This window comes from Trachypithecus francoisi, unplaced genomic scaffold (genome assembly GCF_009764315.1).
Source record: "Trachypithecus francoisi isolate TF-2019V2 unplaced genomic scaffold, Tfra_2.0 Lachesis_group14, whole genome shotgun sequence".
Lineage (NCBI taxonomy): Eukaryota > Metazoa > Chordata > Mammalia > Primates > Cercopithecidae > Trachypithecus > Trachypithecus francoisi.
Genome location: NW_022681459.1, coordinates 29335118 through 29357787, shown reverse-complemented (window position 1 = coordinate 29357787; position 22670 = coordinate 29335118). Strand labels below are relative to the sequence as shown.

General features: G+C 52.4%; 1 protein-coding gene across 2 annotated transcripts in view; it reads right to left on the bottom strand.

Annotated features, from left to right (window-relative positions):
* ABCG1 (ATP binding cassette subfamily G member 1) overlaps positions 1–22670 on the bottom strand; it is a 78963-nt gene that overhangs the window by 30807 nt on the left and 25486 nt on the right. For both annotated transcript variants that reach the window (XM_033232556.1, XM_033232558.1), the window contains exon 3: positions 1650–1767. In XM_033232556.1, the coding sequence (XP_033088447.1) occupies positions 1650–1767 (118 nt within the window). The remainder of the gene's footprint in view (positions 1–1649; positions 1768–22670) is intronic.

The window sequence follows — 22670 nt, the reverse complement described above, 5'->3', positions numbered from 1 at the left end:
CCAGGGAGAATTCTCTCTGCTGAGCAAGCTGAGCGCCTCCCAGGTGCTCATGTGAGGCGGGCAGTGCCTCACCAGGCACACTCATTCACTAGCTGGTTCATCGGCTCACTGCAGACCTACTGTGCGCCTCTGCCACCTGCCATTCTGGGAGCATCAGTGCAGCTCGGGAGCCGGTGCATGCCACAGGCAGTCTACACACTATGCTTCTGAGGATCCAGTCGTTCCAGCCCTATTTCCTAGATGTTATGGAGAATAAAACAGACGCAAATCTGTGGAGACTAATGAAAGCATGTCTAGCTTCCAACTTTACTCAGTTTGTTACTATGACTGTGGGTCTGTGGCCGGGTCCCTTCTCTCCTCTGGGCACAGGCTGGGGTCAACTGGCTTCCCCTGGATCCCCAGGTCTGAAGGCCTTGTCCTGAGTGGCCTCCACAGGTCTGGGATGCCAAGCACCCATACAGGCTGCCAAGAGCTGTGGGTGTATTGATGAACTGAGAAACCGCCACGCTTGCAGGAATACTCCACTCCCCTCTGGCCCTGCATCACTCTGAGAATTCAGCTTTAACCTTTCGATGTGACTGTCACAGGCAGGAATTTGCCATAAGTGAGATTTTTTCAAATCCCAATTTCTGGCATTAAGGTGTAATTCAGAAGCTCTAAGGAAAAGGGTGATATTTGCCATTTTTTCAGTAAATGAAATTGTTACTATTATTACTATTTGCCAAAGTTAGTAAATAAAACCAATCAGACACGAAAATAACTAACTTTAATAGAGCATTTTCTAAACACTTCTAAAGATTCTAATCTAAGTTTTCTAAGCATCCCCAAATGGATGACATTGGACACAATGGTCGCCGAACTTCTTTGTTGCTGTTGTTGTTGTTTGTGTGTTTTTGAGATGGAGTCTCGCTCTTGTCATCCAGGCTGGAGGGCAGTGGCACGATCACGGCTCACTGCAACCTTCTGCCTCCTGGGTTCAAGCGACTCTCCTACCTCAGCCTCCTAAATAGCTGGCACCTGCTACCATGCCCAGCTACTTTTTCTGTATTTTTAGTAGAGATGGGGTTTCATCATGTTGGCCAGGCTGGTCTTGAACTCCTGACCTCAGGTGATCTACGCACTTCGGCCTCCCAAAGTGCTGCGATTATAGGTGCGAGCCACCACACCCAGCTCAAACTTCTAAACAACTAAGACCACTACAAGCCTCAGCCAAACAGTTCTCATCCTCTTCCGAAAATGCCTTGTCTCTCTTCAACTTGCACTCACTCCTGTTCTCTCCAAGTTTTCTGGCCACCCCTCTCCCTGACCTTGACCTTCCTACCTCTTCCCATCCCTTTGGCTGGGCTGAGCTCATCCAGGGTGCTGCTGTGGCCACTGTGCCCAGGGACCCCTCTCTGAGTGTGGGTCTCCACCCATCACGTGGCCCCTGGCGAGTGCAACCCCTCAAGGTCACTCTCTCCCTTGGACCCAGTTTCCTTCACAGATTCCAGAGCTTTCTGATCCGAAACCCACCTTGTGCTCCGCTGGAGCCTGTGTGTACAGAGCGTTAAGAAGTTACTGCTGTAGACCACAGCCTGCTCCAGGTGATGGGGCTGACGGAAGGAGCTCCACTATCCCCATTGCTGGCCTGACAGGGCAGGGCTGCTCACCTGTATCCAGCCAGGATGTTCATCAGCGTGGACTTCCCGGCCCCGGAAGGACCCATAATGGCCACCAGCTCACCACTATTGAACTTCCCGGAAATTCCTTTCAGAAGGGTCTTGTATCCTGCAAAAACCAGATCATATTCATGTTCGTTTCATTTTGTTTTATCTCTAATGCAATATGCAGATGTTCAAGTACACACGACTGAGGCTGAAGGCAACCTTTGACATGCATGGTAGAAAAGGCTGCATTCCAGGGAAGAACATGAACTTCGTGTCTTTTGAATTCCCTGGTCTACGTCTTCAATTGCATTTCACGGGTTATAATAATGATGATAACCAGCACACATGTAATGCTTTAGAGCTTACAAAGCACTTTCCCACTCATCGTCTAGTCTATAAGGAATCCACCATTCCTGTCTCAGAGTGAGGAAGTGATGTCCAGTGGGCCCAGGCCCTCGGCCAGCGTGGGCAGAACCCAGCTCTGGGCTGCAGCACTACCAGCTTGCTCCTGCCCCGATATGCTATGCATGTGTCTGTATTAATTAATAATTCACTTACTACATGTACAAATTATTTATGTTTTATATATTTATGTAAATATAAATTATGTATATACGATTTATTTAGAAATAATCAACATATAATTAAATAATCAATATATTATTAATCTCTTAATTAATAATTAAGAAAGTTTGTCATTTTGCAGCCACACCAAAGTGCTTTGGAATTTCTGCCAGGTCTCCATCTCAGAGCTTTATAAAAGGGGAAACGCTACACATCCCAAGCAAAGCCACATTAATTTTTTTCAGCTAGACTGTTTAAAAGTGCTGTAAATAATCAAACAAAAGCAACTGGAGGCATAGATAATGACTCCCAATCCAGGGGCACTTCTCAGTGTAGTACCAGATCAGAATCCACCGTTAAATGATTAAGAATCATGTGAATGCAACTTCAGCTCCCACACATTTCAGGGAACCTAATGAGACAGGGACCCGCGGGGTCCTTGGCCCAATCCCGGGTTTTCGACTTTCACCCGGTCCCCAGCTGGACACCCACGCCTGTATGTTTCCATGAGTCTGGCCCAGGGAGCTTGCTTCCTGCTGTCTTCCTGTCTTTCGTGGACAGGACACCGGAAAATGCCAACCTGTCACCAGGTGCCGCCTTCATTTGGATGTGGAGTCCCTGAGGCCTTGTTTAGGGGAGTCAGAGAGCTGCGGAAGCCAGTCAGGAAGCTTGGGACTGCCACTCATGACAGAGAGGGCGGTTGTCGCCCCAGGGAGGGCCAGGAGAGTCATCCCAGCGGGGGTAGGGGCACAGGAAGAAAGGGCAGGGGCCGGAGAGCAGCTCAGAACTGCAGGTGAACCAGCTTGTACAGCAGGACCATGAATAACAATGCTTACAAACACACAGCACTTGAGGCCTAAACAGATGAGCAGGGCTGGAGGAGGACCAGGAACCCCAAGAACAGCCCTTATGCTGAGCTACGGGTACCCCTCGGTGGACAGGCAGATGGAAGAGCTGGGGACCACAGAGACCCTTCCTCCACGGGAGCAAGCTCCCGGTACCACGGAGTACCCAGGCCCCTGGGGACTCACGTGATATCACTGAGAAAGCACTATATGCTGGGTACCTGCTAATTACTGCCTCTTGTCTATTGAGGGTGGAAGTGGGGCTGCTCCCCACCAAACCTCCCTTAGGCTGTGTCCTCTCAAAGTTACAAGCTGCCTGAAGACGCCTGGTCACTGAGCTCACCAGCAGCCATCGTCTGACCATGCCCATGACACAGCTGAGGGCTCATGCCTCAGGCTCTGAGAAGCCTCTCTCCCTCCGTCCAGGGCTGGCAGGGCCCACGTCTCCTGCTGGGCACAGCCTCTGAGCTCTCACCTGTGACAGTGTCTGGGGCTGACCCTCAGGGCTGGGGTACCAGATGGTCACCCTGGCTGGAGGAAGCACACACAGGCTGCAATGACCCCCAGGACCCCAGGAACAGGACAGGGTGTGGAGGTGGGAGCATTCAGCCCCTCATGGGAAAAGCAGAACAGGTGGTCTCAGGCTGGTCTTGCTATTGAGAACCACCAGACTGGAATTGCAAGAATATACAGCACACAGAGAGTGCACACAACTGGGGCTGCAGGCATCCTCTCCACCTGGTCCTCATGGGGTCCAGCAGTGGACACAAGGCCCAACTCGGGGCTGTACTTCTCTAATATTAGAAACCTGTTTTTCTTTCTTTCTTTTTTTAAAAAAGTCATGCATTTGGGATTGAAGAATCTTAAAAGTGGCTCTGGAAGCAAAGTCCAGCCAACATTAGTATGCCCTGCTGTGGGACAGCCCGGGTGCAACAGCGACCCTGTGCAGGTCTAAAAGAGAGTCCTGAGCTGAGGGGCCCAGGAAACACCAGTCAGAGGCTTCCCGTCATAGTCGGGTTTCCTGAGTATCCAGCACACACACGCATGCACACACGCATGCATGCACGTGCGCGCACACACACACACACACACCCCTCTCTATTTATGTAAGGAAATCACCCTCCCTGCAGAGCCCTGCATTTGGCTCCTCTTATAGAAATATAAAGCGAAGATGGGACCATCCTGCCCCGCCTGCCCTACTTACCCACCCTGAGCTCTGCTCAGCCCACTTCTTGGCATAATGGACATGCGCCTGCCTCCCTGTCCATGTGGGCTCTGGTTCACAGCGCACGCAGTCTGCCACTGTTTTTCTGGCTGGGATAAACGCCCAGGATGACAAGTGTGGAGACTGCCAGAGCCAGGCCCACTGAAGGCCCATCAGCCCCGTGCAGGATGCCCAGGTTCAGTGTTTGAAACAGCCAGATGCTAGCCCAGACCAGAGTTTAGACACAACCCAGACCAGACCAGAGCCGCAGACCAGAACAGCCAGACCAGAACTTAGAACCCAGACCAGACTCAGAAAGAACTCAAATCAGACCCAGAGAGAATCCAGAGAGAACCCAGACCAGACTCACAGAGAACCCAGATCAGACCAGATAGAACCCAGACTAGACCAGATAGAACCCAGACCAGACCCAGACAGAACCCAGACCAGACCCAGACAGAACCCAGACCAGACCAGATAGGACCCAGACCAGACCAGATAGAACCCAGACCAGACTCAGACAGAACCCAGACCAGACCCAGAGAGAACCCAGACCAGACCCAGACAGAACCCAGACCAGACCCAGACAGAACCCAGACCAGACCCAGACAGAACTCAGACCAGACCCAGACAGAACCTAGACCAGACCCAGACAGAACTCAGACCAGACCCAGACAGAACCTAGACCAGACCCAGACAGAACCTAGACCAGACCCAGACAGAACTCAGACCAGACCCAGACAGAACCTAGACCAGACCCAGACAGAACTCAGATCAGACCCAGACAGAACCCAGACAAGACCCAGACAAAACCCAGATCAGACCCAGACAGAACCCAGACCACACCCAGATAGAACCCAGACCAGGTCTAGAGAGAACCCAGATTAGACCTAGACAGAACCCAGACAGAACCCAGGCCAGACCAGAGCCTCAGATCAGAAACTAAATGGAACTCAGATAAGAACTGCAGACCAGAACCCATGAGAGCGCTAGGCAGGGCAGGGCTGGCCTCTGTGAGCCTGGGTGGGAGGAGGGCTCCGCTTCCCATTTATTCCAATCAGTACCTGTTTCCCCCGCATCCCTGGACTAATCCTAAAGTCTTTATCAATTGCTGGATTGTCTCTGAGCACTACATTCTAAGAAGAAGTGATGCAGCTTAATCTCTTTTTTTTTTTTTTTTTTTGACACGGAGTCTTGCTCTGTCGCCCAGGCTGGAGTACAGTGGCCAGATCTCAGCTCACTGCAAGCTCCACCTCCGGGTTTACGCCATTCTCCTGCCTCAGCCTCCCCAGTAGCTGGGACTACAGGCGCCCGCCACCTCGCCCGGCTAGTTTTTGTATTTTTAGTAGAGACGGGGTTTCACCGTGTTAGCCAGGATGGTCTCGATCTCCTGACCTCGTGATCCGCCTGTCTCGGCCTCCCAAAGTGCTGGGATTACAGGCTTGAGCCACCGCGCCCGGCCGCTTAATCTCTTTTTTAAGGGACATAAATTCATAGTCAATTAAGGCAAAAACAAGCCATAAGTTCAACCAGACTTCTCTGGGAAATGGAAAGAAATGGGAGGCGAGGGCCATTGAGAACCAGAAGAGAGAATGGGGTCTGAGCAGGCCCCAGGCGCCAGACACCTGCTCAGGAATTAATTCCTTAAGTGACACTGGCAGTCTACGTTTCTTCTTGGGACCCTAACATCAATGTCTTTAAAAACAGGGAACTGGACAAGATGGTTTCTAGTGTCTTAATTACCCTAGAAAGGAAGCAAATGCTCTATGAGCCTGTGAAAATCCTTGCTCCTTAACATAAAATGTGGGAGCTTAGCAAGGGGCACAATTAGCAGTGCCCGGGGCTGTGGTCATCGCCCGAGGACAGAGATGGGAGGATGACAGAAGAGTGCTCCAGATAAGGTGGTGATGGACTGTCCTTGGAGCCGCAGACCTACATCATCAGAGAGGAGCAAATCCCTTGGGATATTCCAAAGACAACCCATGGAGTCTATCTCTGCCCCTTTTACGGTTTGTTCACTAAGAGGATGCATACTTGGGAGAGACGGGGACACAGCATGCCGGTCCTTCGGAGCTACTCACTATAAAAGGAGCAGTGGAAGCCCCGTGATCCCAGCCCCTCCTAATCAGACTCACCTTGGCTGAATTTCATATTGCAATTATTTTATTTTATTTTATTTACTATTTATTTATTTTATTTTATTTTTTAGTTTTTTTGAGACAGACTCTCACTCTGTCACCCAGGCTGGAGTGTAGTGGCGTGATCTCGGCACACTGCAAACTCCACCTCCTGGGTTCAAGTGATTCTCCTGCCTCAGCCTCCCAAGTAGCTGGGACTACAGGTGTCTACCACCATGCCAGGCTAATTTTTTGTATTTTTAGTAGAGACAGGGTTTCACTGTGTTAGCCAGGATGGTCTCGATCTCCTGACCTTATGATCCGCCCGCCTCAGCCTCCCAAAGTGCTGGGATTACAGACATGAGCCACCGTGCCCAGGCTCATATTGCAATTCACAAGTCCACTGTCAAAGCAAAACCAAGAGCAAGCCCACTTACCCAGGCTGAAGAGAGAAGAACCCTATCCAGGAAGGGGGGCCTGAAGATGAATCTCTCAAGCCATGAGGGGCAAGCTATGGCAGTGCACTAGGGGGCTGCCTCGCTAAGGGGGTGGCCAGGGCTGGCAGGACGCCACTGACTGTAGAGGTGGAGAAAAATGTCTCCAGGCCATCCCAGCTTGCGGTCCTGAGCCAGCTCACAGTCTGGTGTAGTGGACCACAGGTGCACATCTGGAAAGCCTAAGAAGTCAACAGTGGTCAGGCCGCCCTGCAGTATGTTAGAGCTGACCCCTTTCCAGGGCTCATCCTCTCACAGCCCTGGAGGCTGGAAGTCCTCACTGGAAGTGTCCTCAGGGCTGTGCTCCCGCTGAAGGTGCTAGGGGAGGACCTCCCCTGCCTCTACCAGCTGCTGGTGCTCCAGGTGTTCCTTGATTTGTGGCTGCCTCCCTTTGATCTCTCCTCTGTCTGCACATGGACCTCTCCCCTGTGTGTCTGTGACTCTGCATCCAAATTCCCATCTTCTTATCCGGACAGCTGTCATATGGGATCAGGGATCCACCCTACTTCAGCATGACCTCATCTTAACTAATGCCATCTGCAGTGACTCTGTTTCAAGTAAGGCCACATTCTTAGGGAGCAGGGGTTAGAACTTCAACATATCTATTTTGGGGACACAGTTCAACCCACAGCAGAGCACAATGCTAGAGAGAAAGCGCCACCCGGGGCTGTGGCACTGGATGCAGCCTCCAGGAGGAAACGGAGCTGTGGGTGCTGGAATGAGGGCCGTGAGGGCCTGAGCACTCTGGACTGTGTTATCAGGGGTGCAACCCTGCCTGAGCACGGCTGCAGCTCCTAAGAACTCCTGTGCACACTTGGAAAGATGGTACGAAGCTGTTCCGCATGGGGATGGCGGGCCAGCACGAGCGAGCGCCAACAAGCTGACTCTGGCCCCAAGGAGCTCAGCCAAAGGGCTCAAGAGGTGGGCCCCCAAAGTCCCTCACACAGTGACTCCAGAAAAATGTGGCTCTGAGGAGCCCGCTCAGACCTGACTGTACTCAAGGAGAGGGGTGTGAGCCCAGGCTGGCCGGGGAGCATGGCACCCTCCCACCTACTGTCTGCCACCTCAGGCAAAAATCATGAGAGCTAGTGGCCTCAAGGCCAGAGATGGAGTCCTGGTGTTGTCAAGGCTTCCCGAGACCCAACCCTCCCTGTGCACATGCCCCCAGTCAAGACCCTGAGAGAGCTCCCCAGAGCACACCAACCAGCACCCCAAAGAGCGCTCCTCTATCCCACCTCTCGGTCCTCCCCCTTCCCCCATGTGTCCTTCTGTCTCCCACCTCCTTCCCTCTCTCCTCTGTCTCCCTCTCTCTCCTCTTTGTCTCTCCCTCTCTCTCTCTTTCTCCCCACCTTCTCTCTCTCACCCTTCACCTTTCCTTTGCCAGCATCCTCTGAGAAGTAGGAACCTCACCTTTCCATCTCTAAACATTCAGCCCTGGCCCAGTGCAGATACTCAAGTGTCGCTGAATGGATGGATGAATGGATGAATGGATGAACAGTTGGATGGATGGATGGATGGATGGATGGATGGATGGGCAGATGAGTGGGTGGGTGGGTGGGTGGATGGATGGACGGATGGATGGATGGATGAATGGATGGAGAGATGGACAGACAGATGGCTGAATAGATGAATGAATGGATAGCTGGATTGACAGATGGAAGGATAGAAGGATGGAAGGATGGATGGATGGATGGATGGACGGACGGACGGACAGACGGATGGATGGATGAACAGATGTTTAAAAACCATGCAGATGAAGCATTCAGTAATGTTTAAAATTAAGTGAATACTAAAGAGTTTCCTGAGTTATCCCCTCCCTCAGAATGAGCCACTTTTGGCACATTAGAGATTCAGAGACAGCCTGTGCACACGCCCCGAATTCCAGTGATCATGAGTATAAGGAGACAACGTTGGAATGAAGCCGCTCCTCCTAAAGGCCAGCCCGCCAATCCCAAACCAGGCACCCCAGAGAGCCGGGCATCCAACAGCCGCCATATGACGCACGACTTCTTCTGCTTCCGGCTCTGTCACTGCCCTCGAGACCCTGAGAATGTCAGCTCCATGAGGATGTGAGCAAGACCAGCTTCTTGATTATCATACCCCATGAGCCTGGAATGGAGCCTGCACAGTGGTTACTGGAAGGAAATGTTCGTGGAGCTCACAAGACAGGAAGGGCTCTTGGCACAAGTGAACCTCGAGCAACATCCCGTCTCAGGCAACACCGTGGCCTTGTTGTCTCTTCCTACACCTCCCTTCTGAGAGCACAGACTCCTTTGGGACCAGAGCCATCAGGCAATGTCCAGAGGCCACTGCAGGCCCAGCTGCCTGGCCCCTCCCCAGAGTGTAACGGCAGGATCAACCTACTTCAGGCATTTTTATAGGGTCACTGGCTCCCTCTGTCTTGTGTTACATAAGCACAAACCCCTCCCCAGTGGATGGGACAGAAATCATCAGGAAGCCCGTAGACAATGGCCATGGAAACATGCCTGCTGTGTTCACTTCTGAGTAATTATGTTTTGCTATAAACGTTGCTGAGGTGTAGAAAACACAGAGAAGTGTGCAGACCGTAAACACATAGCTTCATGTGCTTTTCCAGATCGAACACAACGGGGTCCCAGCCCCCAGATCAGAACCGGGACGTGGCCGGCTCCTAGGAGCTCCCTCACACCCCCTTCCTGTCATTTCAGGGATAACCGCTTTTAAATCTAAAGTAAACCCCCAAAGGTGTTAATTTTTAAACAAAGAAATACAACTTTTCCAAAACAAACAATAAAAAGGACTGTTTCCTCCCTTGGAAATGAAGGCAACATTCCTTTGCCCATGGGAAAATCAAGGCACCTTTCTGAGATGGAGATTGCCCCCCAGTAATCCCACAAGCCCTGCTAGCTGCAGTGGCCAGGATACACCGCTTGCCAGACAGTCCCTGGGACGAGGTGATTCCGGCCTAGAAGGAAGTTCAGGAAGGCACTGAATGTTTACATTTCCTACCTTAGCTAACAGTGCTTCACAAAGATACCGATACCTGTCAACTGTGAAAACCTAGGAAGAGTCACGGGACACAGCAGCATCGCTGGGGGCTGGGAGCCCTTTCCTCTGCAGAAATGTGCCCTTGAAGGAGGCACAGGCAGGGCCAACCCAGTCCCCGTGCAGAGGCCATGAGTCACAGAACAGGCCTCACCCGGCCAGAGCTCACTGGGGTGGGCATGGTGCCAGCCTTGCTCCTGTCACTCTGCTTAGGCCTCACAGCAGCGAGTGCTGCATCCTGCTCCATCTTTTACAGGTGACATACAAGGGCTTGGAGAGGGTTAATGACCTGCCCAAGGCCACGCGGTAGGTCAGCAGAGGATCCAAGATTCCAATCCCTTCTGCCAAATCCAGAGGCGGCTCTTGCGCCCAGGGCCACGAGTGCCTTTGCCAGGCCCCGCAGAGCGGTTCCTGGCCCTTCCCCTCCTCTCTCCCTCCTCCTCCGAGTGGGCACGTCCCATTGAATCAATAGAGTCAGCTCAATCCAGAATTGTGCATTTAGTCTGATATCGCAAGAAATATTGAACAGAGGATGAGAAGGAATTTCAGGCCTTTCCCCTCATAAAGAAGAAACCCTGTGGGTCACCTGAGGCTAAGAATAACACCCAGGTGTGGGCAGGGTGGCTCGCAGCGCTGGCGCAGTGAGACGCTCTGAAAGCTACGGCCATAAGAACTCCTATGCCCATTCAAAGAGATCTTCACTTGTGCAACTGACCTTTATCTTTCAATTTAGTTTTCATTCCACAAAACATCCTCAGAACAAAGGAGAATTGTTGCCAGGGTGTGGGAAAGTCTCCTGTCCTTCAGGGAGGACTCAAGCCCTGCTTACATGAAGTACTCCTTGCAGCCCCTGCTAGGAAGCATGCTTCCCCAAGCCAAATGCACGCTCCCCAGACCTTCGTGTGAGAAAAACCTCTCCTGCCACCTGCCCAGCAACCAAGCGATCTGAGCCCCTTGGGAACCATTAGGCCCCCCAGTCCTGGTTACCTGCAGAAAATAATAAGCAAGTGACTGGCTCACTCAGGTTTCACTGAATGAGTTGCGGTTTGGAAAGGGGCCTGCTGCTTCTCGAGAGACCCTGGGGAAGATCGGTCATTGGGTTTTGTTTCCCAGCAGCACCAACAAAGGCGTGTTGTCCACCTGCACTGGGCTGGGCTGGGACCAGGTGAAGTGGGCGCCCGCAGAGAATCAGGGCCTTGTTCTGTGGTTGTCCAAATGTCAAATGTCACTCTGATAGCTCAGCGTTCTGACCTCTCCGCGAGTTAAGTACGCCATAAACATAACTGTGGATAAACAGCAGGGACAAGAGGCCATCCTGTGTTTACGGAGCTCTGCAGCCGAGATCGCAGTGTGTTTCGCCATCTTGTCTTGTTCACTCACCCGCCAGCTTCCCGAGGGGGCCGGGGCAGGCAGGACATTCTTCTTCCAAGTCAGGGCAAGGCAATGCGTCTCCTCACAAGCGGGCGGTCCCTGATATACAGAGGGATACTCGGGGTTTCAGTGGAGAGAGGGGGCGGGGAGCTGCCCAAGCTTCCCCCAGGCGCCCGTGGATTCTGTGCCCCTTCAGCCAGGCCAGGGAGTCTGCAACGGAGTTTCCTATCCTGCCTGTCTGTTTTCTCAGGAGTCATCCTCTCTCATGGGAGAAGACGCCGTGCAGACAGTACTGCTCCCACCGGCCGCTCCCATCGCCCCACATCCAGGAGGTCAGCTTGCCAACCGCAAACATCAAAACACTGTCACCCCGGCCTGAGCACAGCAGGGTATCTGAAATCCCCTCACAAATGGCTCTGTTTAGTAAACATGCAGCCAGCAGGACTCCAGAGCTGCCCGGGGTGGCGGGGCGGGGGGCAAGAGCACTCCTGTACTAGAAGAAGAAAGAGGGCAGAAAACGGGAGAGAGGGAGGTGCACAGCTGTGGGGCTGTGGGGAAAAGTGGGTAGCTCATGGGGGAACAGAGGTGGGGTTTGCTTTCTGGGTCCTTGTTCAGTTTCTGGGATGCCTCTATTTTCTTTCCTTCCTGCTAAAGGATATTTTCCTCTCCTTGGCTACTGGGCAGCAGCTGGGTGGGGCTGAGTGCAAAGACTGAGAGGGGAAGTGAGAAGTCCATCCTGCTCCACTGTGACATCTAATGCCACCAGTTGGTGTGTGTTTGGTGGAGGGGTCACTGGGGAGTTTGGGTCCTCTGACATGGCTCTTCTCCTCCTTAAATAACATGGCTTCAGACACTCTGGTGAGCTCTTTTGAAAATCTTTTCAACTGCAAAAGAACCCAAACAAAATCCTGCAGAGGGAATGCTGGGAAGGAAGACTGGCCCACGCTCAGGCTCTCCGTTTTCACAGGTGATGAGCCCCCGGCAGGAGCAGCAGCGTCACAGATCTCAGCATCTCAGGACCCCTTGAGAGGAGCCCTGGCCCCAGCCTGGCTACCATTCAGCTCCATGGTGGAAGCTGGGTCCTAGAAACACCCAGCGCCCAATGCCACCTGCAGGGTTGAAGTAAGCATCTACTCTGAATGCCTTTAGGGCCCTGTGGCCAGTTTCACTCGAGAAGCAACACAACACATCCTCACCTTCCTCCGTGGGATCGCCAGGAAAACCCCAACCATCGGCCCTTCCTACCCCATGAGCCGCTGATAAGACTTTGCCACTGACAGAGACCACTCCCAGGTGATGGGGCCCTCCCTGGACTTGGACTGACCACATGTAGGATGCTGCACTGCCCTGAAGAAGCCAGCAGGGAAGGGGAAGACCAGGCCACGGTCCAACCCACAGCTGCTGAGCTTCAGGGCCGCTCAAGCCTGGGAGGAAGATATGAGGGGTCTTCTTTCTCCTGCTGTGCCCCTTTGCCATAGGCCTCTCTCTCCCCTGCTCTCTTCCTTTCTTCCATCCAAAGGGAGGAGGCAATGGGCTAATGAGAAAACACCCCAACTCTGCCTCTTCCTAAACTGTGAACTGCGGCAAGTGGCAAATCCGTAAGCTGCTTGCCCTCAGGTAAATACCCATCACCGAGTAACTGCGTGGATTAAATGCACGTGCAAATGCCCACTGGGTTACAAACACATGGCTTTAGCAATCCTGCCAGTTTTTATCAAATGAGTGACACTTAGGAAACAAGGTAATGGCCAGCTCCTCAGAAGCAATGCCACTCGATTTGCCTCCATAGTCTGAGGGCCCACAGGACGACTCCAGACAAGGAGCCTCAGTCAATGCACCTTGAGTGGACGGTTGGATGGGGGCATGATGACAAGGCTTGAGCCCTCTAGGCCAGACATCAGACCCATTTTCCCTAAAGAGCCGAATTGCAGATAGTTTAGGTTTTGCAGGACACACCGTCTGTCATAACCACTGAGCTCTCCAGTTTAGCAGAAGCTAAAGCAGCCACGTGCATGTGCATGGTGGTGGCTACTGCAACGAAACTTCACTTACAAACTCAAGCAGAGCACAGATCTCATCTCCAGGCTGTGTTTTGTTGACTTTGCTCCAGAACTCTGGAGCTGAGCCCAGCACCAGCGACATCTGTGAACGTGATGTCGTCTCTCTCACACCAAGTCATGTCTCCCAGGCAGGGGCATGTGCAAGGTGGAAGAAAGCCCAGCTAAGGCTGGGGATGCACCCTGTGCTCTTGGGGGAAAGACAGAGTATGAGAACAGGACAACTGAGGCGGGTCTGAGAGAAAGGCAAGCTTGGATCACCACCAGGAACAAGGGAAAGGACTGACGATGCCCTCAAGGAGCTCTGAATCCTACGGTTCTCCAGAATCCTGGAGTGGACGATTCAAACTCCCCTCACATGAGAAGGCTGATTTGTCAGCTGATAAAGAAAGCTCTGGAGCAGCTCTCTCCCGGGTGCTCCTAGACACCCACTGTGCCCTCCTAATTAGGGAACAAAGCTGCTGCTGCTGGGGTTACCACCCAGAGCTGCAGCCTTCAGAGCCACCTGCAGGGGGCAGACCTCATCCTGAGTCTTAGAGCAGCTGCCAGCAGGCACCCTGCTCCCCTGAGAGGCAGAAGAAGGCTGACCTTGGCTGTTCTCTAGTAGAATGCTCTAGAGGAGGACTAATGGAGGGATGGATGGAGAGGCTGATGGAGTGGATGGATGGAGGGATGCAAGGAGGGATGGATGGAGTGAATGGAGATATGGGTGTTTCCAAACTTCAACCAGGAACACTAGGAACATGTTCAAGGCAACCCCCAACTGCAAATCCCAGAGTGAGTTTCAGGAGTGCAGCACTGGGGACTCGGGATGTGGTGAACTCTGGACGGAGAGAGGGAGGCATTGAGGGATGGAGGGAGGGATGGAGGAAGATATGGAGGGAGGGATGGGGGGATATGGAAGGAGGGATGGAAGGAGGGATGGAGGGAAAGATGGAAAGAGGGATGGAGGGAGGGGTGGAGGAAGGATAGAGAAAGATATGAAGGGAGGGATGGAGAGAGAAATAGAGAGATAAAGGGAGGGATGGGGGATGGGTGGAGGGAAGAATTAATGGAGGAATAGATAGAGGGATGGATGGAGAGGCTGATGGAACAGATGGGGAAATGGGAGGAAGGATGGATGGAGTAAGTAGAGGGAAGAGTGGAGGGATGGATGGAGAGGCTGATGGAGTGGATGGGGAAATGGGTGGAAGGATGGAGGGAGTGGATGAAGCGGTGAGTGGAGGGATGAGTGGAGGGGAGGATTAATGGAGGGATGGATGGAGGGAAGGATCTTCATGAAGCCTCACTCTGTTCCTGAAGAATACCTTTTCTAGCACGGGCCTTGCAGTGCAGGGAGACCTCTTGGGACTGTGTATGCAGTTCAGTGTCCAGTGTAAGCACATCTTCAAGTATGACTATCTTCTTTGCCACACATTTCAACACATTCTGATTTCTGGAATATTTCATCCACTGTGGAAGGCGGTAAGCATCATGCAAATGTGTCCAAAGTAAGGAGGCTGGCTGGAGTCTGGAGCTCTCAGCACGGCACTTCCCCAGGGTCACCGCCGTGCCCTACACAGCTGTCTCAGCAATATGCTTTAGGACAAGAACGCTTCAGGTGGAGGGGGGATGGCCCCCAGCACGTCCACTCCCACTGCCAAATGAGCTCCAAGTACATCCTGCTAACGCTGTTTGTATTCACCAGTCCTGTATCCTTATTATAGGACCAGGCAATGGGAAGAAAAACTCAGGCCAGATGCTGCAGCAGCAGAGGCTGCGGGTGCCACGGATATTCTACATAGACTCCAGCCCAGCTGGGTTCCCAAAACGTTGTCTGCACATTGATTGACTGGAATCTCCTGGGGAGCTCCGAGAAACACTTCTGATGGAACAGGCCTGGGGCATGACCCAGGTGATTCCAATGGGCCCTGAAGTTTCCAAATGGGCTCTAGAGTTCTGCCTCTAATTAGCCGTGTGACCTTGGGCAAGTTCCTTGAGTTTTTAAAATGTGTTTTCTTCATCTGGTAATGGGCATGAATGAGTACTTAACCTTAAGGGCGTCTGTGAAGACCAAACAAGAGAATGTGTGTGAAATGCCTCATATTGAGTCCGGCATATTACAAGTGTTTAATAAACACTGGCTGCTGGAGTTGCAATTAGAGACAAAACATCACAACAAAAGGCATGCTGGAAAACGCAAGCAATGTGAGAATGATGGCAAGAGGGGTCTCTCTTCATTTCAAGGAGTGACAGCTGCGCGGACACAGCCACGTGAATTAAGAATCCTGACTGGGTCCTGGAGCCTGGGGAGGGCACGCGCTCCCACCAAGGAGAGTGAACCTAAGGCTTAACATTGCAGACCCGGATCCTTAAGCTCGTAATCATTTCTGAAGAGCCAGAGCCTGTTCCTGCAATGCTCCCAGATCTTTCTGAATGCAAAGAAGCCGTCAGCCTCTGGGAGGAGCAGATAGGGCTGCCTGGTGGCAATCCTGTCCCCGGCACTCCAAGAGCTGACCTGTGCCTGTAAAAACTGGGAGAACTGCTTTCTCTTCATGGGTCAGTGTCCCAGAGAATGCAGATGGGATATTTGTTGTGACATTATTTCTCATCACCCAGGCACACAGGTGACCTGGAGCCATAGTCATCTGTAGCCAGTACACCCAGCCAGGGTATGGATACTCCGGGTACTCTGGATACTCTGGCAGGAAGGTGTGAGTAGGGACCAGGTGCAGACACTACAGTCTGGCCAAGAGAATGGTGGTACAGACCAGCCTCTCTTGACCATGCCCCGGAGCCCCATCAGAGAGGGCCCATCCTCTGTAAACTGGGCAGCAGCTGGAAGACCACTTCCTGGAAGGAGGGCAGGCAGGTAAGTGTTCTGCCTGTTACACTGCTAGCATCTTTCTTGTATGGGAAACCAGTTACGGGGCCTTTCAGGGTTAAGCCCTGTGCCTGTGTAATTAATCTGCCTAAATGATTGCAGCAGCCCTAAGAGGGAGGTATATCACATGCAGGTTTCACAAGACAGGTGGAGGCTTGGGAAGGCTACAGGGCTCGCCCAGAGACCCCTGGAAAGAAAGTGTGCACACCTGGATCCAAGTCAAGGCACCTGACTCCCAGTGGCTCCCCTCAATGGCTGCTACTGCTCTAGGGCCCCCTGGCTCCAGCTGGATCACCTTGGGGACACAAAGAGATGGGCTAGAAAACAAAGCGGACATTTGTCTAATAACAAAAGTTCCCAAAGACTACACTATCAACCATAGCCCCATTCTCTGTAGAACTCACTAGTTAAGAAGAAGGGCTCAGGGCGCTGTTCCCCGGGAGCCCAAGAGGCCGCAGCAGGAGAACTGGGGAGATTTTCGTTGAAAGTAGGGCCACGTCCCCTCTAAACAGGTGGGGCGCTTGAGCATGGATTAAAGGGAAAGTCAACACACATAAAACCAGAAGAAACAATGAGTGTGGTCTCTGAGAGCTGCTCTGTGATTTCTGTAAAAACATCCCAGCCCCAAGTGGGGAAGAGAAGAGCTCACAGCTGAAATTCTCACTGGTGTTTCCTCCTGCCTATTACAACTGAAGGGGCCCCTCGGTGCGTCTGCCCTGTACACACAGTGTGCGCGCACACACCATGATACACACCCACGCCATGCACACACCATGTGCACATAGGCACATGCGCATGCACACACACCCACACACGGACACGTGTGCACTCATACCATGCACTCACACATACACATCCACCCATACACATGCACATCACGTGCACACACCATGCACGCACAATCATGCTGACACGGACACACCATGTACACACATCCTGTGTGCACGTACACGCCCCCCGCACACCGCGCCCCACAGGCTGACTAGTTCATCAGATCACTAGCAACGGGGCCCTGCCCCTGCGCAGGTACTGAAATATAACTGGAAATCATTTACATCTGCCTGTCAGGCATGAAGCATTTTCCATCCCTGCGGTATTTTTATACTTCTAAAAGCAGAACTGGTCTTTTTCCAGGCTTCTAAACCTGGCTGGAACTATTAAGAATAAAATTCTTCCCATTATTTAAATTATGTCAATAGCACCAATAAGGCTGCCAGATGATCTCCAAGTCTCACATCAACCTCAATCTGAAAACTACACAGCAGGACCGTTTCCCCACCCAAAGCCGTGATTTTTCTCTGGATGCCAACATTGATGGGATGAGCCCAGCTGCGCTGCACTCCTTCCCCTCCCCCTCACTCCCCATTCATCTCAGCCCTGAGCTGAAAGGGGCTCCTTCTCAAACGGACTGTCTTGTTCTCCCAGACCCCTCTTCCTCCCTCCCCAAGAGCAAGCCCAAGGCAGAAAGGACAGAAATCCACATTCTACGACATCCAGTGACATTTCCTTTTTATCCTACTTGTTTCTTCCCCCTAATGCCCAAGGGCCTTCTCATCAACCGCCTCCATTTTTGTGATCACGTGGCAAAGCCATGCACTGATCAATCCTCTTCTTGCTTTTTGCACCTTCTGAAACAGGAAGGGGGCTTTTGTGCCAACAACAAGAACAGGAAGAAAGTCTGGGAAGTTGGGCTTAGTAACATCAAAATGGATCTGAAAACACACATGAGGGATTCTAAGTCACAGGGAGCAAGAACTGCTCATAAAATGAAGACAGTATCATTTGCCCACTAGTGTGCAAAGAACAGGCCACCCCTCCCTACCACCCCTCAGTGAGTGTGGGGCAGGAAGCCCTCTCTGGCGCCAGGAGAACAACTGATTTAATTTGTCAGACTATGAAAATCTGCTGCTGGATTTTGAACCGATGCTGTGCTCTGAAGTCGACTGGATGACAGGCAAAGCTGCAAGCATCTATGTGGTTTCTCCAAGCATGACTTTAATGGCCTTAACATGGTCACCTGACCACAGCCAAGGGTTGTTTTCTTGTGTCATCCTGGTTCTGGGGTCTCCCTCCCATTCAGCATTCCCCATCCATCCTTCTGTCCATTTCTCCATCCCTCCAGTCCCTTTCCTTCACCAGCCTCCTCATCTCATGAGTTTCATCCCTGCCCCTAATTCTAAGGAACAGCAGCTGTCTCCTTCCTGTCTGCTTGGATTGGGTATTTTGAACTGTGCTATGCACAGGTCAGCATCCCACAAGTGATGGGAGTAATCACAGCAATAAATATCATGCAAAGGGAGTAGGGACATCAATAAATATCACCAAAATGATGTTCAGTCTCCCTTAGGCACCCCAAGGAGGCACTCAGACCCCAAGGAGGCACACACAACCTCCTCACTTCCCTATAACCCCAACAGTAACAGCTGGCAGGTCCATTGATCTCACCCCCAATCCTACAGAGGGTCCCCTGACGCTCCTTCAAAGCCAAGTTACCCTGCAGACAAGGGGCGCAGTGGCACGGTGACGTCAGGGGTCCCTCAGGAACCTGGCAGGCAGAAAGGACAGAAATCCATATTCACCTGCCGTTTCCCTTTAGGGTTCCCTAGGAACCAGAGTGTCACGGGGGTCACAACAGGCCTTCCAAGACCCTCTCTCTCTAGGAGGGACTGCTTGCCTGGGGGTCCAATGGCATCGTGACTGCCTCTGCCAGATGGGTCTGGCCAAATAAAGGCGTTTCTCCATACCAAGATCCAAAGCGGCTCTTGACAGAGGCTTCAGGAGAGAAGCAGAACCCACATGATGGAATGCACATTCTTCTGTAGCTTGCTGAATTGTACCAAGCAGGGTCCTAGCTTCCCCTCAAACCACATGATGGCTGGGATGATCCCCCCACTGACACCAGTGCTGGCTCATCTCTGGTCTTGTTCTCTGAGCTGCTCTGGGCATCCGCCTTAGCTGCAGCTGTTACTGACCAGGTTTTTATGTTTCTGCCCTTTACCCCAGCTCTGCCAACTTCCTGCATCTCCGGCTGAAAGGATCCTCTCTAGATGCAGGCCCAGGCAGGTGTAATCCCTGGGAACAGCCTTTGTCCCACCAGCTGCTCCAAGGCTGGCAATCTGGATCTTAGACATCTCGCCCACTGCATCCTGAAGTTCCGACCATGTCCGTCCCGGCGTGCTAATGCAGCATCCAGGCGTGCTGGGGCTGGGAAGGTGAGTTTCTCCTGCCAGGTGCTCTGCGGAACACACAGGCAGCAGCTGCTGCCACGAAACGTCTTTCCACTGCTATCCTCGAGCAGCAGCTTCCCCAGGCACCAGAACCTCACTCACCCCAACACCACCTGGACTGAGATGGCATCAGGGAAGAGGGCTTCCCTCTGCTGGCTTTCCTAAACTTGCTGTCAACGGGGGTTCAAATCCAAGTGGGGAACCCTCAAAATGCCAAACCCCAGAGGTGGTTGCTTGGGAAGTAGGAGGGAAGGCCAGGCAACGGGAGGGGGACCCCTAACCTGCAGTCACCGGGCCAGGAAGGTGCCGCTTGTCCTTCCAAACACCTTTTCTGTGATTAAAGGTTTATTTGGGACACATCTCCAAACTGAATGACATCAGAGTCAACCCCACTAAAGAAAAATCATAGTCCAAAGTCAACCAGAAGCCAGAGACCCTCCAAAGCTGCCACGGCTGAGTCTCGAACAGGACAACGAAAGAAGAGTCCCTAACCTGCCCCAGCTGCCCAGCGGCCCTGCTTTGTGTTTCTCGGTGCTCTCAGGCATCCCAGCCCCACACACTGGCTCGCACTCGGCCCATCCATACACAGACAGTAAGGAGCTGGGTTCTGCTTAATGACAGCCATTATTGCTGCTCTAATATATCAAATTACCGTCCTCCCAAACCCAAGTTCAAACTCTGAAAGAAAAAGGAAAAACAAGCAGAAATCCAGCACAGGCACAATGGTAGGCGCAGGGAGATCTGGAAAGCTTCCAGAAGCAAGAGTTAGCTGACAACTGCGAGGTCTTATTGCTATCCCTGAACATTTACATTACTGAGATTTCTGGAGAGAATGGCGGCCAACAGCTCCTTCTCGTCCGGGCGATGGCACAGAGCCGGAGATGCTCTCATCAAACACTTGCCCCTGTGCAAGGCCACATCCAAGAAGCATTGTGGGGAGAGCTTGAGAGGCAGCGGTTCCGTTTCCACCGCTGGGGTTTCCAGCAACCCAGTGGCATGGCCAGGGTGGCCGCCAAGCAGAAGGATGACTCTGAACCCAGCTTCCTGAGCTTCCCTGGTCCTTTCGGATTTGACGGACACTGAGACAATGCCACATGCAAGCCTTGGGCCTCAGCTCTGCACTTGTCTTGTAAAGTAAAGCAAGGACTCTGGACCCACGCATGACTTGGGAGGCCCTCCCATGCCCAAGGCCAGTGCTGGCGTGGCCTGCTTGGGAATGGTAGGGGCTCCAGTGGATTCTGACAGTCCACCAGCTCTCTCTGGGTGGGCCCCCACTGTCTCCCTCCAGGACTGACTGTGCCTAGGCCTGGGTTTCAAGGGCGTCTTTCCACAACTGGGCCCTTCCAGACCCGTCTCCCATTCCCCGCGCCTCGCCTCCACCTCCCCCACATCAGGCTGGTCTGGTTGGGGTCTCCCAAACATGTGCTGGCCGCTGTCATTCATCCCATTGAGAAGGACTACCCTATCCTCATCCCAGCCTTGTCCTGCCCGCTCATCAAGCCAGTTTTGTAGCCCCAAGAAGCAAGTAAACTTCACAGAGTGGCTGGCCACAGCTTAAATCCTACATCGAGTCCTTAGTCATCTTTGGACTCAAGGCAACTTAGCATATCTCGCTGAGCCTCCGTTATCTCATTTGTAAACTGGGGTAACAATACATACCTCCTTCCACCTGGCACTGCTGGGGAGACAAAATGAGATTAGGACTGTGAAGCATTTGCCACCTGGTTGGGCCTCCATGAATACAGGCCCTCCCTTTCCTGCCCAAACCTAAAGCAAACCTCCTTCCTCCAAGCACCAGGGCCACTCACATCTATTTGTTCAATTTGCAGACTCATCATTTCACCATCAGGAGAGTCAAAGCAGTAGGGCCTGGAGGCAAACTAGTCAGATCCGAATCCTGCTTCCCTCCTGGGTAGGTCACCGACATGGGCCTCTGTTACCCAGAGGAGACAGTGACAGCCCGAGCTCCTCACAGGGCTACGGTCAGGCAAGTTCATGTCTGCTGGGCGCTGAGCTGCCCCTGTGTTCGTTTCTGTTGTTGCCCTTGTGTTGTGATCCTGCCGTTCCTGCCAGCAATGCCACTTAGCGCTGCTGTTGCTTCCCTTCATGTGTCTGGTGCATCTCTCCCAAGCTGATCCCTCCGGGGTCTGGGGACCACCTTACTATACCCTGCACACACCCCTTGTTAGGCTCCTGACCCAGCCTCCATCCCAGCAGCACAGCATGCCAGGGAGGAAAGGGGTAAGTGCAAGAGAGACAAGCACCTTTGTGTTATGTTCCGATCAGTGAAAATGAGACTCAGGAATAGTCCACATGGAGGGTACCGCCTCCCAGGTTCACGCCATTCTCCTGCCTCAGCCTCCCAAGTAGCTGGGAATACAGGTGCCCACCACCACGCCTGGCTAATTTTTTTTTGTAGTTTTAGTAGAGACAGGGTTTCACCCTGTTAGCCATGATGGTCTCGATCTCCTGACCTTGTGATCTGCCTGCTTCGGCCTCCCAAAGTGCTGGGATTACAGGCGTGAGCCACCGCGCCCGGCCTTTTTTTTTTTTTTTTTGAGATGGAGTCTCGCTCTGTCGCCCAGGCGGGAGTGCAGTGGCGTGATCTCAGCTCACTGCAACCTCCGCCTCATGGATTCAAGTGATTCTCCTGCCTCAGCCTCCCAAGTAGCTGGGACTACAGGTACGCACCACCATGCCTGGCTAATTTTTGTATTTTCAGTAGAGACGGGGTTTCATCGTGCTGGCCAGGCTGGTCTCAAACTCCTGACCTGGCAATCTGCCTGCCTCAGCCTCCCAAAGTGCCAAGATTACAGGCATGAGCCACCGTGCCTGGCCCTCCCTCTCACTTCTTTACAGCTCCATCCTGTCTTTTTACTTTTTTGATTTCAAACTGCCTTACATTTACAAAATGATGATGCTGATGATGACAATAGCTGATGCTTATATAGATCCACCATGCCTCAGGCACGATTCTAAACTTTCGCATACATTAACTCACTTAATTCTCAATACATAACTCAGTTAATTCTCACCAGAACCCTGCAAGGTCCATATTTCAATATACCCAGATGAGAAAATTGAGGCACCAGAGACCTAAAATAACCTTCCCCAAGAACCATAGCTAATAAGCAGAATCGAAACTGACCAGAAACAGAACTTAAACTGAGTGGTCTGGCTCCAGAGTCCACGCACAACATGACACTTACTCTCTGTGCAGATCACTTGCTTGTGAGATGCGAGGAAGAAAAATAAATG